General features: G+C 43.6%; 2 protein-coding genes across 5 annotated transcripts in view; both read left to right on the forward strand.

Annotated features, from left to right (window-relative positions):
• Positions 1-107: 107 nt before the first annotated feature.
• Positions 108-20,410, forward strand: RANGAP1 (Ran GTPase activating protein 1). Of its 4 annotated transcripts, XM_010561748.1 has the most exons (17): positions 108-165; positions 383-408; positions 2,006-2,143; positions 3,577-3,704; positions 4,616-4,675; positions 5,346-5,525; positions 5,719-5,853; positions 7,058-7,216; positions 7,406-7,519; positions 9,068-9,167; positions 9,909-9,993; positions 10,400-10,553; positions 11,050-11,163; positions 11,511-11,613; positions 13,446-13,534; positions 15,520-15,641; positions 20,189-20,410. In XM_010561748.1, the coding sequence occupies exons 3-17, from the start codon at positions 2,032-2,034 to the stop codon at positions 20,256-20,258; spliced, it is 1,725 nt and encodes a 574-aa protein (XP_010560050.1). In that variant the 5' UTR covers positions 108-165; positions 383-408; positions 2,006-2,031; the 3' UTR covers positions 20,259-20,410. The 4 variants fall into 4 exon arrangements, with proteins under 4 accessions (XP_010560050.1, XP_010560227.1, XP_010560303.1 ...); XM_010561925.1 differs by lacking the exons at positions 108-165; positions 20,189-20,410 and adding an exon at positions 15,802-16,185 and having other exon boundaries at positions 344-408; XM_010561836.1 differs by lacking the exon at positions 108-165 and having other exon boundaries at positions 372-412.
• A 2,685-nt stretch (positions 20,411-23,095) lies between these two features.
• CHADL (chondroadherin-like) overlaps positions 23,096-23,515 on the forward strand; it is a 6,442-nt gene continuing 6,022 nt past the window's right edge. The window contains exon 1 of the mRNA XM_010562119.1: positions 23,096-23,161. The gene's annotated coding sequence lies outside the window, so the exon portion shown is untranslated. The remainder of the gene's footprint in view (positions 23,162-23,515) is intronic.

The raw sequence follows: 23,515 nt of genomic DNA on the forward strand, positions 1-23,515 counted from the left end.
TGTGTGTGTCACGGCGGCCGCCGCGGAGAGCAGCTCCCTCGGAGGAAGAGAGGAGCCCTCGGGCGGCGGCGGGAGGGAGCTGTCACCCAGCGGAGCCGGGAGCCGGGCCCTCCGCTGCCGGGAGGGCAGAGCAGAGCCAGGGTCCTCCGTGGGAGAGCGCAGCAGGTAGCCGGCGTGTTGTCTGTTGGCGTGGGCGAACTGTTGTAAATAAAGCGTTCGGCCGAACCAACTTTTTTGACGGTCGAGAAGCGTACGGCTTCGTACAGTCTTTAAGTAACGAGGTAGCCTCTCTTCAGCCATTTCCAGATCTTGGTTTTATTCACCAAGCGTACTAACTCTTCAATTTTTATTTATTTATATTTTTTTAAATCTTTCCGTGCAGAAGAACTAGCAGCGAAGAGACCTCTGGTAGGTTGAGAGTTCGGTGTGACTGACGTGTTTGCAAGAAAACATGCTTCAGGATGCGATGATGAATTCTTATGTTGAAATTAGGAAGTAGCCTGTAAGACGAGGAAAGTAAGAGGGGATTTAAGGGAAAGAGAAGCGAAGAGACCAAGTACACATGTAGAGTATAGAAGAGCATCATAGCAGAACAGAACTCGTTTTTTAAACAGTAGAGTGATGAGGTATTTAAAAGCAAAGTTAATAATTGAACTGGGTGAGCTGACTGACTTCTTTGGATCCTAACTTTTGTTCCTGTCTGGTAAAGCATTCACGGGTTGGAGGATGTCTTCTCTTTCTCCCTTCTCGGTGTTGGATTGGCAGAGGTTGGGAATGTCCATCAGTCTGGTGTCTGTGTGGCCTGGTAGGGGTAGAGTAAGTTATGTGAGCGTCTTTCTCCTGGTAGCACCTACTTGAGAGGACAGTCATCCTAGAGAAGTGATGTTGATCAACCTTGGGGATGTTTTCATTCCCCCTGTGTTCCAAATCAATACTAAAGTTAATGAAGGCTGAAGAGAAGCTGTACCCTGGGGAAGCTGAAGGCAAATACTTCACAGCTAGCCATCAGGAGGAAAGTATGTATGTACAGCTTTCACTTAGGGGGTGTTTTGAAACCAGTGCTGTTGAGCTCAAAGAGCTGCGAGAGTGTGGGCCCACTTCTAAGTCAGACAAGAATGGAAGGGAACCAGTTTTCTGTTGTAGGAATGAACCTTCATCCCCACTGATACCAGAAGTCTGTTTTCTAAGTATGTTGCTTCTAAGCACTAGTTGTGTGTAGTCTTTTATCCCAGCAGAGGTGCTGGGATAAGAAACATGCTTTGTTTATCCTGCTGAATGAATGGAGGCCAGTTACTTCACACAGTGATTGATATTCATTAAATAATGGTATGCAGATGCTACTAGGCATGGCTAGCTTCAAACTTGTGCCTCAAGGCAAAATGGTTGCTAATTCATCATCAGTGTAAGATCATCCTGTTTAATGTGTGTGACAAATCTGTGTGGGACATCCGAAAGGAAAGAGAACCCATAAACTTGAGAGAGAGTTTTGTATGCAACACACATGATGTTTTCAGCAACTCGGTGGTTCTGGAACTGTGCTGACGAGGGCACTACTGGGGATATCACTGAAAAGAAAAAACAGTTGTGTTCATTCTAGCTTGCGTTGGAGAACAGGGGAAATGTGCAGTGTGTATAATTAAAGGATGGGGTTTGGGGAGAGAGGAATGTTACATTTTAATTGTAAAAGCATTGCAGAAAGAGTAAAATGTTTTAATGTGGCCTTAATCCATAGCTTTAGCTACCGATTATTTATGAAGTATAACAATTCCATCAAAACCCAAGTCTCATCAGTATTGGAAGAATCAACACCATCTGACTGGCTGGCTTTGGAATATTAATCTAGCCTAGCTGTCATAAATGAGCTCTGGGGAAAACCCTAATGACACTGAAAACTCAGTATCTCAGGAGCAAAAAACCACATTAGTGTTCAAATAAATATGATTATTCATACAGATTATATATTGTAGTTTGCTTTTTTATGTTGACAGTTTCTTTTAATTGACAGCTCTTAACATTTGGAAAAGCAGAAAAATGGCATCAGAAGACATCACTAAGCTTGCGGAGTCGCTTGCCAAAACCAAAGTGGGTGGTGGACAATTGAGCTTCAAAGGCCAGAGCCTTAAACTCAATACAGCTGAAGATGGTAAGAGAAAATACCCTTGTGTTTGGGAAGTGTCTCCCTGAAATTCTAAAGTCTTGTGGTAAACCTCCTGCTAATCCTGCATGGCCAAGCTGTCATAATATTAGCTGTGATGGAAGGGTCTTTCACCTACAGCTGCTTCTGATAGAGACACTTCCTTCCCTTCTTGTACCCTGCTTTGACCTGCTATGCTGGCAGTGCTACAGCTGGCAGAATTGGGATTTGGGACTCTGGTGTGTGATTCTTGTTTTCTTGCTGTTCTTTCCAAGTCCTTTTGGCAGTCACTGTGCGTTAGAAGTCAGTGCTCCTTTTAAAAAGAGTAAGCAAGTGCATGACAGCACTTGGAACAAGTAGATGCTTCAAAGACTTGCAAAGAGGAATGGGCTGATACGTTAGTCCGCTGCAATAGTTCAGTTTCTTCCCAAATTCTGATCAACTGGTTAGACTCTTGTTTGGTTGGTTGGTTGTTTTTTTCCCCTGGAATACCTCTTGCTGGTATATGTGTGTTTCCCAATTAAAAATGTCTTGCAGTGGCTGCTAATGTAGTAAATATCTGGAGAATATGTATATATTTGCTATAGATTATTCGCTATAGTGCATACCTTTTTTACTGATTCCAAAGGTGATGGTTTTTTATATGCCATTTTAGTATCTCTGAATCATAGAATAGTTTGGGTTGGAAGGGACCTTTAAAAGTCATCTAGTCGACCCCCCCCTGCCATGAGCAGGGACATCTTCAGCTAGATCGGGTTGCTCAGAGCCCTATCCAGCCTGACCTTGAATGTTTCCAGGAATGGGGCATCTACTACCTCTCTGGGCAACCTGTTCCAGTGTTTCACTACCCTCATTGTAAAAAATTTCAATGTAGTGCAAAGCCACTGAACTATGGGGAAAGGCTTTGGAGCTTGGGAATGATAGCAAATGCCCAGTGACAGAAGAGAGTCTGCAGCCTGCTCCTGTGTCTTGCCCTCGAGTTAAATTGTTCCACCCTGACATATTTGCTAAACGGGCATCCACTTTTGTCAGTCAGTGGGAACTTCTTCCTGTTGCTGTGGCACCAATTCCCATTAACTTTTAGCTTAGTCCTTGCATCTTTGTAGGCACATGCACTCTTGCTCCTAAACCATGTGCTGAATGGCAGAGGAATCTTACTTAGGAGTAAGTAAGGAAACTTACTTTTGCAAATAGGAGGATAGCTATCAGAGAATAGAACTAGAGATAAATTATGAAAAGGCAGGGTGGGGAATGGAGAACGTTCTCTCTAGTGACCTGACATTTTAGCTCTGCTCTCCACTGCTGTTTCAAGATTCTTTCAGATAACATTGCTCAGCTGTTTTCACTAAGGGTAGAGTTGAGCAAGTATTGCTGCATCAGAGTGTTACTGTGGTACCCAAGATGACAGTTAAAAGGCCAACTAGACTATCTGCTTTTTGCAGCTGAAGAAGTGATCAAGCAAATTGAGGAATTTGATGGCCTGGAAGCACTGCGTCTGGAAGGCAACACAGTGGGTGTGGAGGCAGCAAAGGTCATTGCCAAAGCCTTGGAGAAGAAATCAGAGCTCAAGGTGAGATCCTCAAGTGGGTGGTGGTGAAAGGGAAGAAGTAGAGAATACTCTTCCTGCAGTAGCGTGCCTTGAGTTAGCCCCAAAGGTTGCTTGGTGGTTCTTCCAGTAGGAGGAACAACCATATGAAAATATGGCAGAACATGGGGACTTTGGGATAATAGGAACATTTTCTGCATTCCTAACTGTTCCTGTTCAGAAGGCTTCCAATCGTAAAGCTGGGAAGCTGTGCAAGGAAGAGCCTCTCTGCAGAGGCGGGATCTGTAAACAAAGAACTGTGGCAACAAAACTTAAGTTCTAATGGAAAAGCTGGGTCATATCTTCTGGAGAATGATCAGATCTTCTGAAGAATGAGTCTTCAGAGAATGCCTGAATAGGGAGGAAATAATGGAGGAAATGCACCAGGAGGTTTTTCCATGTCCAAGCTATGCTTCCCTACTACTGTTCTAGCCTAATGTTAGGAGGATGCTGTCCTGCTAGAGGCACTGTCCTTTGCAGGAGAGGAGCGTGAAACATTGATTCGCGTTAATCACCCAGGTGTGGCTTTTCAAGTAAGTTCAGATTGTTGAGCTCCATACCTTAGTAAAACATGCATTCCTAATGTATCCTTCAATTTCCTGCTTCTTTTTCCTGTGGTAGTTTTCTCGGCAGAAAAGAATTCCAGCTTGAATGCAAGCAAGAATTCTTGTTTTATTTACAATGTGCACTTCAGTGGCTTTATGTCCTTGCAAGTGAAATAATTGTAACGTTAGTTCTTGTAGCGCTTTAGTACAATCAAATGACAAGCCCAAGGGAAGGCAGACAGTATTAAGCTGTCCCCCATGATGTAATGTAGCTTGTATGTGTAAACCTCTGTACAACTATGTTGTCCTAAATATTTTAATGGTTTCTATCTGTATGGTTTTTTATTTTAGAGGTGTCACTGGAGTGACATGTTCACAGGGAGACTAAGGTCTGAGATCCCTCCTGCTTTGGTAAGTAAAAACTAGATCTGAGACTTCTGACAAATATAACTTCTTTTCTCACCTGTCATTCTTTTTGTGGGAGTATGTTTTTTAGCACAGAATTGATCTTTCTCTACACCGTTAACACTAAGTGTCTCAGAATAGGCAAGTGATTCTTTTTTGCTCCTTCTGTATGAGGTGGAGAAGAGTTGATAAAAGGCCAAATGCAGGTCCATGCTAGTGAAGAACCTTGTCACTGGGGAAAACATCCTCATGACCTGATGGATAGAATGGGAACTAAGCTTTCTAAATAAAAGCATATGGCCATCTCTTCCAAGAGCATTTGGAGCTCCCTACCTCCTTGAGTCCTGTGAAGCAAGAACATGATAAACTCAACAGAATGAAAACAATATTTCTTTTAGCAGTGTAGAGTGAGAAACTCACTTTGAAAAATGAGCATTTGACCTAAAGGGATGGGATAACTTCTTGGTAACTGCCTTATGGTTATCTTTGGCTTAATTCGCACAACTTCTTCTCTGGCTTTAGCTCTAAAGTTTTATTTCCCTATGCAGCTTTGCTGAATGTCTTCAAAGTGGAATTTTTTTGCAGAATCACTCCATACCTAGCCACTGCAGTGATGCTGTCACTAAAAGTCAATCCACTCCCTCCCTCCCACCCACTGCCATCTGTTTCCTTACAGATCTCTTTGGGGGATGCACTCATCACTGCTGGAGCCCAACTGGTGGAGCTGGACCTGAGTGACAATGCCTTTGGCCCAGATGGTGTGCGTGGCTTTGAGGCCCTGCTGAAGAGCCCCGCGTGCTACACTCTGCAGGAACTCAAGCTCAATAACTGTGGCATGGGCATTGGTGGTGGCAAGGTAAGGGTTGTCTCCTTTTTGGGAATGAGGTCAGAGCCAGCACTTGGCTCCAGACTGCCCTACACCAAATCACAGAATGGTTGAGGTTGGAAGGTTGGTGATCGTCCAGTTCTAGAGCTGGATATACAAAACACGTTTGGATTCCTTCAGAATGAGATGCTGAGGTAGTATAAACTGCTTGTTTTATCTCTAGATATTGGCAACCGCTCTGAAAGAGTGTCACAGGAAATCAAGTGCCCAGGGCAAGCCGCTTGCTTTGAAAATATTTGTGGCTGGCAGAAACCGTCTGGAGAATGATGGTGCCACTGCCCTGGCTGAAGCCTTTGGGGTAAGTAGCAAACCAGAGCTTCTTGACAGCAAATTGGAGCAAGGTGTGCTTAAGTGCTAATGTTAAAGATAATGCATACAGAGCTTGCCTCACCTTGGAGGCAGGGCCTGATTGTTGGTTTACTAAAGTTATGATGTTTGCTGCTGAAACTGGAGTCTTCAACAAGTGCAATTAGAACTGATGACTGAATGTTTGTGGTGTAAGTTTCCAAACACATAACTAGTGGCTGTGTAAATTAGTTACTTGAGGGAGAAATAGGCGTCTCCTGAGTAGATTAATAGTAGTCCTATTCCTTTTTCTCCCTCTGTGCTAAGGGAGGTTATCTGGCACTGGGGTAGGTGTACCAGCTGACCTCTTGAGTGCCTCTCTGCCTAGTTGTTTAATCATCTGGCAAAAGCAACCTAGTGTTTTCGCTAGGATCATCCTGTGAGGTCTCTAAGTGGTGCCTAGCTTTCTCTAGCTGTCACTGGCCAACTTGCGCTTTTGTTGGATGAAGAGAATTCACTGTGTTTGGGGCTATCTACTTTCCTTTTCCTTCCTCCACTGCTGTTAAAAGCAATTTCTGAATTATAATGTATATTTTCAGGTATATTAATAATGATATCACAGGTTATAGGTTGTTCTTTTTTTGTAAAGAGCTGTCTGGATGTGATTTTGACCAATCAGCAATCATGGCAAAAATAAGACTTCTTAAATACTTGAGAGGCACATAACAAAGTGATTCATGAGGAATTCAGACTGAATGGCACTACCAAAATGGGATTCATTGTGTTTTGTGACATGCTGTTTAGTCCATAAACAGTGTTCATACTAATTTTCTTACGGGTTTGCTTCTGCAGTCAGGGTGAAATGTAGATCTTAATTTAAAAAATATTGTATCCAGTGATGCTACTTGGTCTGTTTCAGTGGTGTTGAACCACAGGTGAAGAACTCATGTTTTAAGGTATCCTAGAGCAGACACAGAGGGAAGATACTACTTGGGACTCTTAGAATCGGGGGCTTTATATTAATCTGACACTTGCCATGAGCCCGCAATTTCCCTTGGATTTGTGACATAATTCCTGGTAAATAGTTCTATGTAGAAGAGCTAATGGAGTTTTGAGTTGGAGGAAAACAATTTTAAGCAAATCCTAGAATAGAACACTATAATCTGGAGTTGAACTATGTCTCCTAACAGCTTTTTTTCATCTGCATCTTTTCCCAGATCATTGGGACTCTAGAAGAGGTCCATATGCCACAGAATGGAATTAACCATCCTGGCATCACGGCACTGGCCCAGGCCTTTGCTATCAACCCGCTGCTTAAGGTTATAAACTTGAATGACAACACCTTCACAGAGAAAGGAGCTGTGGCCATGGCAGAGGTGAGTTGTTCTAAGCAGTTGCTTTGGGTTTGTCTTCTGCCTCCCAGTCTCCTCAAATACAGTTAGCATTAGCACCTCTGGGTTGGTGGAGCCACATGACATGCTGCGGTGGGAAAGATGACCTTCCAGGAGTGATAGGAGATTCATTTCCTTGCAAGTCTGTACTTTGAAATTTGTGCTGCCTTGCAGACTCTGAAGGCGCTTCGGCAGATTGAAGTGATCAACTTTGGAGACTGCCTGGTGCGTTCAAAGGGTGCTGTTGCTATTGCTGATGCTGTTAAAGAAGGGCTTCATAAATTAAAGGTATTGTCGTCTTGGTGTTCAGCTTTGAATCTCTTTTGAAAATGCTTTGTTTCCCATTTCCTGGTTTTCTGTCCATTCTCCTAGCACTACTGATTATTTTAAAGTGGGATTCATTTCAGTGCAGGCTCTGTGCTCACAACTCAAAAGCAATAAGCTGTATTGTAAATCAGTGGCATTGCCACATCCAGCTGAGACTATTCTACATGGAGGTGTACCAGTGATCTGTTTAGACTCCACTTGATGTTTTTGAAGCTGTTGGTTCAGCAGAGCAAGTGCTATTCAAGAAATCTGGTAATGGAAGTATCTGACTTTAGAACCTCTCAGAGGGTCATGAGTGGGGACTGATACGTTCCTTTTCATGAACAGCTTTTAGTCTCTTCAGCATTTCAGAGTTCATACAACTAATGCTCTTTATTTGTTAGTGCATGTATCAAAGGTCCAAATATTTTTAGGTTTTTGGCAATATCACAGCCTCCTACATCAGTATTTGCACAGGACTTGCGTTTGACAACATTCTAGACAGGCCTAAGTCCAGTCAGTAATGTATGTAAACTAGGATCTCTAGAAACACCTGCCATGGGTCACAACTGCACTGGGACAGATGCTGAATACATAATTCCTAATCTTGCAAGCTTACAGTCAAAGACCAAAATTCAGCTAAGTGCTAATATTTATTTACATATATGAACCTGGTACAGAAAGAAGTAGGTGCTTTGTGGTGTTGAGGTCCCTTGCTCAGGCTTCTGCTGGTTCTACTGGAGCTTATGTCTGAATCTCCCAGGAAAACTTAAGTAGGGGTTCTCATGGGGGTATTGAGATGAACAGCCACAGGTTAAATCCTTTTTTTTCTAGAGCAGAAGTGTTTAAGGGAGCGTAGCATGAAGCAATCATAGCTGATTCATTCTGTTCAAGGACTGCTTCCCTTTTGCTGTTAATATTAAATCTCTTCTCAGGAAAGGATTGATTGAGCACAGTGTGGAATGGTGGGGGATGGTGCCTGGCTGTTGAATAACTTTACTCTTACTAGTCTGTCCACACTGTTTGTCTGCTGTCTCTGTTTATCAGTAGTACCACTCACAGTTTGTGTTTTGAAGGCCTTAATTTGCAATGTAATTGTTCAAAAGCAAATGTGCAGTCCATTTAGTATAGTAGCTACCCTTCTTCAGTAAGACTTGCTTGTGTGTGAATTCTGGAATGTTCTTGTGACCCTTGGATAAGTGAGGATCTCCAGTTAGCTAAGTACTTAAATGTCTACTACCTTTTTGGTGAGCAGTCAAAATGCTCTGGTCTCTGTGGCTATTCTAGTAAAGTGGTTACCTTCAGCAGTGCTGCTCTTTACAATAGTATGTTTCAAAATGCCTCTTTTAGATATATGAAGTAGGAGTATGTGTCAGGTTTTATTTATTTCCAATTAAAAATACTTTTTTTTTTTTTGCTAAGAGCCTCTTCTAATGAGATTCTTTCCAGAACACTTGTGAGCACGTGAAGCTTGTGGAAATGATGGATGTTAATAGGAATTCTGCAAAGAAATGTTCTTCTGTTTCTTAGGAACTGAATTTGTCCTTCTGTGAGATCAAACGAGATGCTGCTCTGACTGTTGCTGAAGCTATTGAAGATAAGGCAGAGTTGGAGAAGTTGGATCTCAATGGTATGTAAGTTTGCTAGGTCAAAGTATGTCTAGTCTGATCCCAACAAGAAACCACTAGGAAGAATGTTGACAGTATCACATATTTTAGTCTTGCAACTGTCAGCATTTAAAAAATGGTACTCAGAGTAGCTGAACTTGGATGACCTTGGGACAGGAAGCAGTTAGATCCTGAAAGTTTTCTTAAGCCATGAACTCAGTTAATTGTTAAAGTTAAGCAGTTTTGGTACATCTCTTAAGGTGGAAAGATTAAACTGATACCTATACCTGTTTTCAGTAAAACTTTTTTAATTGTTCATTGTGATATCAGATATTTCATACTTGCAAACAAAACCCTCTGTGTGCATCTGTGCAGAAGAGTGGGAGAACTTTGACCAGTGCTGGCTTTTGCTGTTCATACCTTGGGTCACTGCATTTTGGTGGTACTGTGCCATGTGTCTTTGTTTTAGAATCACTGAGAACAAGAGCTCTTTATAGAACTAGCAGGAAGTCTCTCAAAGACACTCTGAAAAATTAGGGGATTGGTTTGTTTCCAACCATCATGTAATGCTGCTGAAATTTGCTTTAACAAGTGTTTGATTCTGACAGCTGAAGTCTGTGTTGCTGTCTCTAAGGTGTTGTGTAGAAATGACTGATAACTGTTCGATTTCAGAAATAACAGGTAGACAAGGTTATACAGCTAAATCCTCAAGAACAAACTTGTATGCATCTGTTAAGTCTGCTCCCTTTCTTCTGTCAACCTAGGTAACTGTCTGGGAGAAGAGGGATGTGAGCAGCTCCAGGAGATCCTTGAAGGCTTCAATATGGCAGCTGTGCTGGGATCTTTGAGGTAGGCAGGGTACCAGAACTGAAATCAGAAATTTTTCAACAGTTTTCATCAATACTTTCATTCACCTATCTGTTTTAAAATAAGGACTGTAACACTGCAGATGGATGTTGGTCTGAGTGTGCAGCACAGTCAAGGGATTCCAAAGCAGGATAAGCCTTGTGTCTTGTTTTCATTGATGGACTTATCTCAGTGTTAATTATTGATTGTATTCCTCGCTCTTTGCTTGTCATTGTCCACAGGGTGACTGAAGCCTGAGTGTCCTCTTAATCTGTTGTAGGTGGAGATGTACTTGTGGTAGTAAGACTTGAGGAGAGGCTGCTTTTTTGTTCTTGAAAAAATGTTTGAGTTCCAGTGTACAGGAATTACAAGTGTGTAATTAATGTAACATGTAACTCTCAAACCTTAGTGATGATGAAGGGGAGGAGGAAGATGATGAAGAGGAGGAGGAGGATGAAGATGAAGAGGAGGAGGAAGAGGAGGAGGAAGAACAGCAACAGCTGAAGGAGAGAGGACAGGGAGAACAGGAGTCACTGACTCCTAAGAAGATAATTGATTCACAAGTAAGCTTACTTCCAGATGCATTCTTGTTTCTTCAGCTGGAGGAGAGTAAAGGAGGAAATGAGAACTGGAGCGAGTCTGAACTTGATGTGCTGGCGGGAGTTCATATTCCTGCATGGGCTGGCACTGTAGTAACAGTCAGGGAGATAACATGCAGGAAATAAAGAAAATGGATTACTTGGAAACATGTTTTGTTAAAGTGTGCATATGCACACTTGCATGGAGGGAAAGGCTGAGTAGTGGTTGTAACAAACATGGGTAGAAAAAGTCTTCCCATGTCCAGAAAATGGTGGGAGCCTTGTACGTGCAATACCATGCAGTTGTGCTAGCTTATTCTGGCTATTCCAACTCTGGGCTCATTCCAGCCTCAAACAGTTTTCAAATAGAATAAATCCTGACCTGATGTACCTGCGTCCTGACCTGTCCTATGTGCCTTTGCTGCTGAACCAATTTACTTACTTCCAAGAGTAAACTTGAGATGGATTCTGCCTGTTTCAGGATTCAACTCCAGTACCATCTCCTCCTGTGGACATTGCCACGTTCCTTGCTTTCCCATCACCAGAGAAGCTGCTGCGACTAGGACCAAAGTGCTCTGTGCTGATAGCTCAGCAGGTAGGTGAGCCAGTGGTCTTCTGTGCTTGATTGTCTCTCAGAATCATTTAATCCTCAAAGGTGATAACTTTCTCTCGAGACCTACATTTGCATCTTCTCCCCAGTGATCCTGAGGAACCTTATGGAAGCAGATGATGCAGTTAATGCCTATACTGGTGCCCAGAGCTTCTACATAGAATAACTTTGCTTCACAGTGTTGCTTATGCCTTGTGATATGGCCAAGGGAAAACCTGATGTCAGCTGAAGGCTGTAATTCTTGTCACAGCCCTAGCAGAGACACATCTGTAGCTGGTGAGCAGTGAACTGAATGGCCCCTGATTTTTTTTTTTTCTTCCCTTGTCTTTCAGACAGATACATCTGATGTAGAGAAAGTTGTTACAGCTCTCCTAAGGATATCCTCAGTCTTCAAAGATGAAGCCCCAGTGAAAACAGCAGTGCATGAAACAACAGGTGACTGGGCCTTTCTTCACTTTGCGGTGTGACCTGCTTCAGCGTCAAGGACACCAGTGCGATGCAGAGGAAGGCCCCTCTGGGCCAGGCCATTGGACTGTTTTGTCCCTGGCAGCAGGAAACCCCAGATAACAAAGTACCAAGCTGTGCCATGCTGTTGTGTGGAGTGAAAGCAGAGATTGATTCTGAACTTAGCATATCTTGTGCTCCCAAAGCTTGATGATGACTGTCAGTTGTAACTGCTGTCTTAGTGGACCTGTGCTGCCCTTATTGCATCTCCTTGATGCTAGGCTGTCAATAGCCAGTAGTCCTCTGTCAGTTACTTTTTCAAGGCTGTTTATTTAAAAAGCATTTTGCAGGAAGTAGCCTCTCCAGTGTAGTATTAAGAGAGTGTAAAGAGAGACCTCTTAGTGTCTCTTCTTACAAGTCTGAAAAATCTTTAATTTCTTCAGGAAGCAGAGATTTGCAACATGGGATAAGGCACAGAAGCTAATGTACAGGCAAGGGACTGTTCCTCACTGTATATTCTGGAGCAGTGATTTGGGTTAGGTCTGATTTTTTTTTTTTTTTTTTTGGCATGGACTAATAGTATCCCTCCATGTTCTCACTCAGAAACAAGAACTTCCAAATGCTCCCAGGCATCTGACCACTGACTTTCATCTTTTTCAAATCCCCCAACAGTACAGTTCTCCCATACATGAGCTACCTATCAATATTGTGCAAAAGAACTGGATCAATTATTTTTAAGACCACTTAGAGTGATTTACTGCAAACAAATGTGCATTTCCCTCGTTTGGATTTCTTAGTTTGGAATACACAGACATGGTAAAACTGTTAGCTGTTGTCTGTAAAACAGTAATGTAATAGAGTTCTCTGCAGTTGATTATGGGTCCAATCAACCAAAAATAGTCAGTTGGCATCTCATTGAGCTAGTGTTGGCCTTGGCTCATGCCTGTTAGTGAGTTGTCTCCAACAAAAAATGGAGCACAGGATATTTTTGTTGTCTGAAGTGTGCTTGTGTACGTATTTATCTTGATAGCTGTTCCTTACTACTCCTGCTCCTAAGGGAAGGGTAGAACCTGGCAATTACTCTCCTTCCAGAGAAGTAACCATCAGCTCACAGTGAGGTCCCTGGTTAACGTCTGACACTGTTCTACAGCTGCTCTAGGGGGTTCTGCTCATTGCAAGAAACCAGAATGGTCAGAGGTCAAAACGGGTACCTTGCCTACCTTGTAGACATGAGAGGCTAAAGCACTAGTTTGCCCATAGCTTGTGGGAGAATATTGGTCCTGAGGGAGCCCAGAAAACAGCTGAACAAGTTTTCTTTGTGTTCTCATTCCTTGTGGTTTCAAATGAAAGGTGAATTCTTGCTGGCCTTTACAATGTCAAGGCTCTAACTCTTGCTGCTCTGCTTCATCTGATCGTATTTATACACATGTACGCACATAGCATGCATGTTCAAATACATTGAGTAGAGCATTTTGTGGTGCATAGGACTAAGGTTGAATAGCATCTGAAGCTTGGCAGTGTGAGAATTTTGGGGGTTTTTTTTGCTGTTTTTGTTGGGGTGTGTGTGTGTGTGTGTGTTTTGTTTGTTTGTTTTTCCCTTTGTATCAGGCCTTGTACTTAAGGGCTGGGGTTTACCTGTCTCAGTGTTTCAGAGATTATACCTAGTCCCCGCAAAGACAACTGGAATCTTAACAGATATTACCTCCCAAAACTCCTTTAACAGCTGATATTCCCTGAGGTCCTGTATGATCAATCTTGATCTTAAAATCCGTAACAGCATCCCTTTCTATACTGTTTAATATGATGCATTTATTTCTTTTTAGATGCCTTGATGAGAAAAGCCTTCACTTCTGCCACATTTAATTCAGATGCATTTATCACAAGCCTCTTGATCCATATGGGACTGCTTAAGGTGAGGAAGCAGGAAAGAGTTAAGTTATGGTTGTTTTGGCTGTTTAAGACCAGACTGGCTGGGTTTTGGGTAATTATGTTGCCATGGAAGCAGCTGGGTGCCTGTGCATGCCTGATGCCCAGGGACAATGGAAGTCTGCAGGTCCAGCAGAAACTGCAAATTACAAGGTTGCATTAGGATGAAGGAGGTGTCAGCTCTTTGTACCTCTTCTGCTTAATGTGCTCTGTGTTCTCAGTCATCCCCTAGAGGCAGGGAGGGTTAGGTAAGGAAATAGTGCTGCTGCTGGACTATGATGTCTATAAAAAGCCATGTCCAGGAGTCTAATCTACAATATTATTAGTTAATGTGGTCCTTTAGGGAACCTCTTAGCATGGCTCAAAAACATATATCCAACTACTCATGCATGTTCAGATGCATTGAGTAGAGCATTTTGTGGTGCATAGGACTAAGGTTGAATAGCATCTGAAGCTATAGCATAGTAGCATGATCAATAGCATTCAACATCATGCTTTGGAGTATTTTTGCCAAATACTAGAGTCAAGTATGTAGTTACAGGAAATAAACTTTCTCAGAAGAAAGGATGGAGGGTCAGTAGGAAACCTGGAAATTGCATTAGAATACCCGTAGCTTTACTTTCAGTGGGATGACTGGTGAGAGGTTCTGTGTGCAAACTTAAGGAGCACCTTTGCCTACTTGTGCTACAAGGGTTAATGCTTCTTGCTGCCTCAAGACCTAGAAGCTGAGAATCAAAACTTGGACCAAGACAATTCTAAATGACAGAATAGCTGTAATCTATGTTGTAGCTGCCTGCTCTTAATTATGTTTATAGATTTCCTTCTGGTAATATCCAGCTTGGGGTGCAGACAGCTGCTGACATGCTTGGATACATCTTAATTTCCTAAGATTGAGCTTAGCCTTTCCTTGTGTACATTGGACCAATGCTGGGCTTCCCACTTCTTGGACAGTTCAACAGAACCAGAGATGGTTTCTGTTCTGCAGAATGCTTGTTTTGGGGACTACCACCTACCTCTTATCCCATACAGAAAACAGCAAATATGCATGAGGCACAAGTTACAGACTTGTGTTCTAGAAGAACTTTTTCAGACCAGGAAGTGGCGTTGATAATAAAGCCCTTCAGGATCAGCCAGATGATTTTTTTGTCCTCTGTGATAGAGCATTGTTGATGGATTAGGCATATGTGGAGAAGGGAGCAGCTTCCATCATTTTCTGTCCCACATAGCTGGAAGTACACGAGCAACAGGTATTCCTAGCACCATGAAATACAAGGTCATACACCTAGAAACACAGGTCCAGATCCTGCCTACAGAGTGAAGGGCTTCAGTTGGGATGGTAGTGGAGAAATAAATGAAAACAATGTAAGAGTTGGGACATGTAGGTTAGCATCACATTAGGAGCAAGAATAACTTATGCACTGTATAAGCAGGGCAACAGCAATAGGGATGACTAGTAGCTTTATCTTGTACATAATTGAGAGACCAGTTCTGGGAATACTACATCAAGTTCTGGAGGAAGCCTGCCAAAGAACTGGAGATGGTACAAAAATGAGCTACAGAATAATACACGAAAAATTTGTATAATTAAGGCAACTGAATTTTTTATGAATTAAAGTCAGGTGAAATTCCTTAGGAGAACACTTTGACACAGGGGCCTCTGAGAAGATTTGGCTTTTTCACTTGCAAGTTCATTACTTCCCTTTCCCCATTGCTGCTGCTGTCAATCACTAGGCTCTAATTGGTAAGTACTAGAATGTTCTTGATGCTGCTTTATTTCAGATGCTGGTGCTGGGAAGCTATGGAGTTGGCTACCTTTGCTTGAGGAACATTGCACTTAATCTAGTGAGCAGCTTTCTCTCCTACAGTGTATGGCAGCACTTCATTCAACAGAGAATTCATTACCTCTGTGAACTAGAGTGCATTAGATAAAATAGTGATTGTCTGATTTCCTTCTTCTTGTCCTTTTCTCAGAGTGAAGAGAAGATCAAAGCTGTCCCAAGCCTCTATGGTATTCTCATGACCTTGAACCATATGGTCCAGCAGGATTATTTCCCTAAATCCCTGGCCCCAGTTCTCTCAGCTTTTGTCACAAAGTGAGTATTGTACTTGCCATGCAGCCTTCTCTGTGGGAGCTAGTGAAACTGAGGCTTAATAGCTACCTGCAAGCTGTTCTGTTAAAGCCCACTAAATATCTATTCTGAAATTAAGGATTAATTGTTTGATGGGCCTCTACTTTTATCTTGCTTACTCCAGAATGCAAGGTTTAGAGTAAAAAGTCTTGACGCTAAAGAAGAAATGGCGGAAAGCTGGCTTTGCATCTAACTGACTCTGAAGCAGAGACTGATGCCAGTCACAGAAGAGGTGTTTTGAGCTTAAGGAAACCTGCTGGGTTTCTAGCCACTGCTTGAGTGAACTATGAGCACACTGGATCTAACTGTGCCCTCCAAATCATCCTTCTGAGTATGATGGTCAGCAGAGCTCTACCTGAATTGTCATGCTGTGTAACACTGAACACCAGCAGATCAAACCAGTGCAAAACACAAAGACTGAATTTATTCCTAAGTGAAACTGTTCCTACTGTGACAGCAACAAGGCTAGTGATTTTTTTGAGAACTAAATTGGGAGCATAAGTATTGAAGAAGCTGCTTTACTGCCTGCCTCTATTTAATGTTGTTACTTCTGGTATAGGTATGGAATCAACTCCTGCCCCCACCAGCTTTAATGTCTTAAAGCGTAGATAATGCAATAGCAGTGGAATCTGTATCTCTTCTGGATTAAATCAGTGTGAACTTAAGTGTTGATGTGATTTAGAAAAAACACCCCAAATAGTCCTTTCCTCAAGAGAGCAAGGACTTCAGCAGTCAAGGGGAGAAACAGTCCAAAATTGTCACTTGAAGCAAAACCAGCAGAGGTCTGAAATCTGTTTGGCACTCAGTGGCTCTTTGGCTCAGCATGGACCATGTGTCACACAGGGTGAGAGCAGCTTTTTAGCAGGTTCCAGAAGAAGACTTACGCCTTCCTGATTTTCCTGGTGTGGGGAATATGTTGAAGCTTGGGATCTTCTGCTGGTGAAAAGCAGAGGAATCAAATACTTGTGGTCAATACAAAACATGGGCAATAGAGATGCAGTCAAATATTGGTAGTCAGTCTTAGTTCTACTGGGATTGGAAGCAGGCCAGTTGTGATAGGGGAGAATTTTTTCCAAGTTGGTGTGGCTGAAGCTGTCAAAGCTGATGTGTAGCAGTGGTATGTGTCCAGCAACCAGCCATGCTAAAGTCAGTTTTGGAAAACAAAACTATGTAACTAGCTTGTTTATGCATGTGCAAATGCTAACCTAGAGGCCCTTCTGGTGGAACAGTTTGTCTCCTGTCTCCTCTCTGGCTTGATCAGGCTAAGAATTAGACAGTTAGAAGCCAGTGACCATATGCCTTACCAAATGAACAAATACGCCTCCAACTCAATCATGATAGGTTTAAGCAAGAAGTATCAGGACTTGCTGTGTGAAGTTCTCCAGACATATCACTGGATTTCTGCTGTTTCCTACACTGCTGCCTGTGTCTGTGATCTTGCTTGTTGATCAAATAGATATGTACAGTGTAAGGATCCAATACCAGTCCTAAAATAAAAGGGTGAAGAAAATGGCTTACTTCATCAGGCACTAATTATGCAGAGACCCAGCTTGATCAAAACAAGTACCAGTTAGTGTCAGCCCCAGCCCTCCAAACAAAGGATTTTAAATCACTCAAAGCTGGGAATACAGAAGAGGGGACTTTGGTTCAGTGCATTTGACCCTTCTAATTGCTTATGTCAGATTCCAGTGCCTAGAGTAGCCCCATAACTCAACTTGACGTGTCCTTCTAAATGAATTTGCTCACAAAAGACACTTGTCCCCCTCTCCTTGTGTGTGTCTATGTACGCCTCTCCCAGGCTCTAGGCCTGCAAAATACCAATAAATGTTTTTCATCTGTAGATGATGCTGTATGTAACAAAATCAGAGTAAAATTCTGGTCTTAATGAATTCATCAACAAAAATTCCATTGAATCCACAGCCAGCATTTCACTACCAAGTACAAGAGGGGAAAGTCTCTGAAAGAGTGAGATTTGTTTAAATGTTCTGTAAAAGTTGTGTGAGAGCCAAGAGCTTCTCACAGTAGAAGGCAGATCTGTCTGCCTGCCTTTGGTATGTAAGGGTGCTAATGCCAAGCCTGCAGCCTGCAGTGTCCCTGGTGCTATGGAATTCCTGGAGCTGAAACTTTCTCTGATTTGCAAACCCCTCTGTTGCAAGGTGTGATATTATCATAGGAAAACTTATGTCCTGTGCAGCATAATGAAGTCAACACTATATACAAGCAATATACCTTTGTGTTTTATAAATATGTGTATTTCTTAAAATGCTTTCCCTAAGGGAACAAGGGTAGCAGCTGTTAAACCCTTTACAGTTACCTGGAGAGAACAGTCCAGTTAAAACTGCTTACCTACACCCCTAGTATTTCCTTGGAATTCAGTCAGAACAAAATCACATCCTAACCTTAAATTAAACCTCTAACTGGTTAACATAGTAATTTGCAGAGCTCATTTGGTCTCTGTTTCTGCAACAAATCTACTTCCACTCATGGGTTTGACAGAGTCCTTCATTTGCAGCAAACTGGTATACATTTTTGTGATATTGTCTAGGTTTTTCCTTTAGGATTGCACTTAGCTGCTTCAGGCTTCTAAAGCTGTAAAGTTCTTGTAGCTGCCTAGGCTAGAGCTCTGCTGCCTTTTGCTGCAAGAGGCTTGCTTCTGGAGTAGTCATTCTCCTCCTTTCTTTTGTGACAATCTGTGATGTAGGTAGTGTTCTCCATTCAAAAATAATAATAAAATTATGGATACGGACTGTGTAAGCAGCATCCATCTTAGTCTGCTGATGTCAGTCCTTATTTTATTTTTTTTGGACACAAGAGGGTGCTGTGAATCCACATGTGCTTTTCCATAATTTTTTAGGTGGAAACACTGAAAGTGTGTGGCTGTCTGCCTGCCTACTTATGACTTGCTGGAGGTGGTGGTGTTTGTTGTTGTTGTTGGGGTTTTTTTTTTTGCTGCTCTTTGCTGTTGTATTGGATCACATCACTGGCCTCTTTCAACATCTGTAGCACAGGGTGGCAGGTAATTTAACTCCACAGCAAGTAAGGAGGCTCTTGGTGTTAGAGGAGGCTTGGTGTTAGGAGAGGAGGCTGAGGGAGCTTGGCTGTAATCAACATCAGCAGTTCTCTATTTCCAAAAACGGGGAGTTGCCTAGGCAGAATCACCCTGCTCATTGCCAACAGGGCTGGGTCTTCCAAAGGTGATGACTGAAATACCTCACCCAGCTGCTCTGAAGATAAATGGCAAGTTGTAATTGTGTCCCGTCTGTTCAGTGTGGGGCATTGAATGGCTCTTGGGGGAGCAAAAGGGGATAACTCTTCTCCAGGTTGTGCCTTGTTAAACTGCAGCAGACATGGAGCCCTATACCAAACTGCCTCTTGCAGCTATTGCCCATGTACTATAAATCCAGAGACGAACTTCTTGCTCCTACCTAGATCTTTATTTCAGCTCCAATCTTTATTTCAGCTCACCTTTTTTCCCCAAATTGTGTAGGCCTCATTGCTATTAATTAATTTATTGATTCAATTAATTAATTCTGCTTATTAGAAGTTGTTTTGCTGTGGTGGGGTACGAGAGAGGTAAAATTAATTATTTCCATTCTCAGAACAGTAGAAGACATTGGATTAAAATTCTTTAGTGGACGTTCCCTAATAGGTGGATACAGATTGTTGGAAGTGTCAGTGGTGCTTAGAGAACAGTTAGCCTGTGGAAACAGAAATTTACATTACTGGGAGGTGATGGGAATGTTAGGGCAATTTAGCCCTGTGTTAACCCTGCTGTGACTGTGTATTACCATCGTCTGGTTTCAAGGAGGTTATTCTGCGTGAGGTAGACCTCGCTATTGCCATCTCTGTGCCAGGCCCTTTCAGAAGATGCTCTGCAGGTTCTGTGGGCTATTTGTAAGGCACCCTGAAAGGTGGCCCAGCAAAGCCAGTCAGGTGTTAACTTGACCTCAGGCGTGGGGAGGGCAGGAGGTTACATTTGCCTCTTTTAAAGACTTAAAAAGCCCCAAGACCAAAGTTACCATTGGGTCATAGATAGCAGATGACTTGGCAAGAAAAGATATGAGTATAAGCAGGCTTGTCTTCTGCGTTTTGAGGCTCTAAACAGTGGATCTATATGGAAAATTACATTGCCAGAAGGGAGGGAAGGGGGCTTCCACCCCCACCCACTTCATTCTACCCAAAATGAGACACCAGGCTGCAGAGATCAACAATCTGCTGCTGATTTTTTTTACCTGTGGAAATAAATGTTTGGATTCTTGGTCGTTGTCTTCCTGACTCAGACTCAGCAAAGAAGAGAGAATTTTCCACAGCAAGCTCTGAGTGGGAAGCAGTGATCCATGCAGCAATGAGGGAGTGGTTTCAGAAGAGATAACCGAGGGGAAAAGATGTAGGCTTTTGGGCATGCAAGCCCAGTGCATTTGAAATAGTGTTTATTTGCTCATTCAAAGTCAGGTACAAAGCAGCTCTTAAATTTAGTATTTTAAATCTCTCTCTCTCTCCTCTTTCCACAGACCAAACCGTGCTCTTGACTCCTGTTCATTTGCTCGCCACATGCTCTTACAAACGCTCCACCAGCTGTAAGAGACAAGAGATGTGCTGCTGTGCCCTTCCCTCCTCATAGGACTGTCGTCAGCAGAGAACTCAGAGCTGCGTGGTGGGAGAGGATCCCAGAGCCCATACAGACATGCTGTCCTTTCTCTTTTCTTTTTCTTTTTTTTTTATTTTTTCCCCACCCCCCCTCATAGGAGGTGTGTCCTTCCTTCTGCTTTCATAAATTTGGACAAATCCTGCTGAATTTTTTTTTCTATGCCTCATGAAGTGGCTCCCTGGTCTGCAGGGCAGGTGCTTACGCTAGGATAAGTCAGTGCTGCTCTGAGCTCTGCATGAATTGAAAAGAAGAGTTCTCCACTTTGGTCGCATTGGCAAGGGTGTGCCAAGACTAACAGGGGGCCCAGAAGAGCTGTCATCAGGATCAACCCAGTTGTGCATTTTGTTTTATTTTATTGGACTGTGGCTCCTCCCTGATGGCATTCAGCACTGTGCAGGAGGAAGGCAGCTGCTGCCCCTGCTTCTCCAAGCCAGGGGAGTGCTTGACCCCTTCTGCTGCTGCTGGGTCAGAGGGGCAAACTGTGCTTCCCTTTGTTTCTTCTTTCAAGTCCATTTGTCGAAGGCAGTGTGTGGCTAATTTGTATTTTAATATACTACTCCCTTGCTGCTGTGGCTTAGAATATTCATGTAGTGTGGCTGACCCTGGTGGCCATTGCTGAAGGGAGCAAGTGTATTTTTATTGTAAATTTTTTTGCCATCACCTGTGGTGTTCCCTCTTCCTGCCTTTTCCCTGTCCCTTTCCCTTCTCTTCCTAATTGAATAGGCTTGGTTTGGAAATTAATACAGTCCATGAAGTCCCTGTGGAATACATATTCCCTTTCTCCTCCCTTTGACAAAACACTGGGACTGTGTGCACTGTTCACATGTTTGAAAGCTGAGTACATGTAAGAGCACAAAGAATTAGGGCTGTGCTGATTGTTCTTGGGTAGGACTGTGCTTTTTTTTTTTTTTTTTCTTGTGCTGAAGGAGTAGCAGCAGATGCCCCTAAATCTCTGTATGGAGGATTGTCCATGTGCCTACACATTTGTGGCGCCTACCTGTACCAGTCCTGAGCATGCAAGCTCACAGGCTGGTCCTGCTCCCTCTTCTGTCAAGCCTCTGAGAATCAACCCATCTCTTTCTCTTTAGGTAGCAAAGAGTTGTTCCTTGCGTCTCCGTTTTCAGTTGGAAGAGACAATTCATCCTCCCTTACCCAACCTGACAGTCGATGTGCAGTATAAATAGAGCCAGTGCCAGGAAGAAGTTAAGGAAATGGAGTTAGCTGTCCCTTTGTTGTGAGAGGCAATGTGTACCACAGCCGGCAGGGTGCATGTGCTTGGCCTAAGTGCAGGAAAAGCTGGTGTTTAACTTGCAGGGTGTGCAGGCAGCATGGACAGAAAAAAGGGCTTGGAGCACTGGATTGAAATAAAGTGTGTTGTATGCGCAAGACCTACTTGCATGTGGTCTCTCCTTAAATTTCTTCAGGTTGTGGGCCTGCTCAAGGCAACCACTGGTGAAACTGGGGTGGCTGTAGGAAGTTTTGTGGGGCTATGAGCCAGCAGGCTCAGGAAAGCAGTCTCTCATTGCTCTGGCAGGGGAGGTGCTGGCTTTTGTGCAAGAGTGGTGTCCCCTCGTTAAAAAAAGGCTGCCTTAAGGCTGAGAGCAAAGTGCATTTTTGCCCAGTTTCTGTGACTGAAACTGGAACTCCTCTGTGTCCAAATTGGTAAAAATCAACTGAAGTGAAGGTACCTGCACCTACAGGAGCTTCAATCACTGCAGGCCAAGCCCTGCCTCCTTCACCTCATCCCAGCCCCTTCTTTCAGCTGTCTGTTGCAAAAGCAAATCTGTTAAGTTTTGCCATAAGCTTGAGGGCAAAACCGAGACAGAAAAGAATCTGTATTTTCTGTAAGTCTTGAACCTAGCATAGGTCTCCTTAAAGCTCCCTGGCCTCTTGCTGCTCTTCATGTTCCTCTGCCCTGGAGGTGGGTCATGGAGAAAAGGAACGTGATGCTGAGACCAAGCCAAGGGATTAATCTTCACAGCAGGCCGTCTGCAATGGGTCCCATGGAGCTGTCCTGGGTGCAAGGCTGTCCGACAGAGCCTGTGAAGGTCGGAGGGATGGTGCTGATTGCGTGATGGTCTGTGGGCCAGGTCATGGCGAGAACCTGTGCGGGAAGCTTTGAGTAGCCAAGCCATAGTAGAACAAGTGTGAGATGTTGATCCCTAAGTTTCTTTCTAAAGCAAACAATATATAGAAACAGGATTGTCCTGGTCCTGGGATTCAGGGTCAAGATTAGATGCCTATAGGAAAAAGGGGGGGTGTGAGGGTAGAAGTGACAGTCTCTGCAGGAGACAGATTCACATGGACTCAGAAGTCCCTTAAAATTGGGTTATGCCTGAGGATTAGGGGAAAAAACAACAAACAGGATGGGAATTGCTAACTCTGGTTTCCATTAGTAGTTGCTCCCAGAGGGTAACTGTTTCCCAGTGGTGCCCTGGAGGAATGTGGATTCATTCCAGTACTGCTTCAGCCTGTCTTGTGCAACCATCTCACCCCAAAAGCACTGCTGTTGTCCGAAGTATTTTTAATTCGAACTTCTTTAGTCCAGCAAGGCAGCTGCAGTGCAGAGCTCTGTCTGCATGGAGCAGTTTTGGGTGCATCTGTGAGCAGTGAAACCCTGTAGTGGTAGTCATAGGATCGGGCTCCTCGCAGGCAAAGGTGAAACTTTTTCTTTAATGGAAAGCAAAAGTACCTGGCCTGGCAAAGGTGGGTTAAACCCCACCAAGTGGAAGTTCAAGTGAGCTGCCTTCATCTCCCATGCCCCATCAGAGAAAGCAAAGACTGCCTGCCTCCCTCCAGCCTTGGCAGAAGCTAAAGCTGTCAAGATCATCGCTGGGTAAGAGAACAACCCAGAAGCCTGGGGAAAGGGCAGACATGGCACTGGGTGCTTGGTACTGCACCTCCACCTCCCCGTAGTCCTCCAGCAGAGCCCAGGCCACTGCCAAGAGGGTGGCTGGCTGGGTAGGGCTGGGGGCTCCCGGCCAGGGGGGCTGGTGGGGGAGCCAGGCAGTGGCCAGAGTTGTGGGGGGGGTGATGGTGGCTGCAGTGGGTGTTTTCATGTCAGCTGGTGGACGGGGTTGCTGCTGAGCTGCAGCGTGGCCAGCAGCGGGATGGAGGAGGTTGAGGTTTGGCTGGAGGTGTCAAGGTTCCTCAGACCCCTGGAAGTGCCTGGCCGGAGCTGCTCCCCCCC

The sequence above is a fragment of the Haliaeetus leucocephalus genome, unplaced genomic scaffold, assembly GCF_000737465.1.
Source record: "Haliaeetus leucocephalus isolate CR32 unplaced genomic scaffold, Haliaeetus_leucocephalus-4.0 Scaffold0, whole genome shotgun sequence".
NCBI classification, from domain to species: domain Eukaryota; kingdom Metazoa; phylum Chordata; class Aves; order Accipitriformes; family Accipitridae; genus Haliaeetus; species Haliaeetus leucocephalus.

Excerpts from the sequence above, each read along its gene's own strand:
- RANGAP1 (XM_010561748.1), top strand. The coding sequence starts at position 2,032 with ATGGCATCAGAAGACATCACTAAGCTTGCGGAGTCGCTTGCCAAAACC. Across the intron at positions 3,705-4,615 it reads AGAAGAAATCAGAGCTCAAG|AGGTGTCACTGGAGTGACAT; the intron begins GTGAGATCCTCA and ends TTTTTATTTTAG. Across the intron at positions 7,217-7,405 it reads GAGCTGTGGCCATGGCAGAG|ACTCTGAAGGCGCTTCGGCA; the intron begins GTGAGTTGTTCT and ends GCTGCCTTGCAG.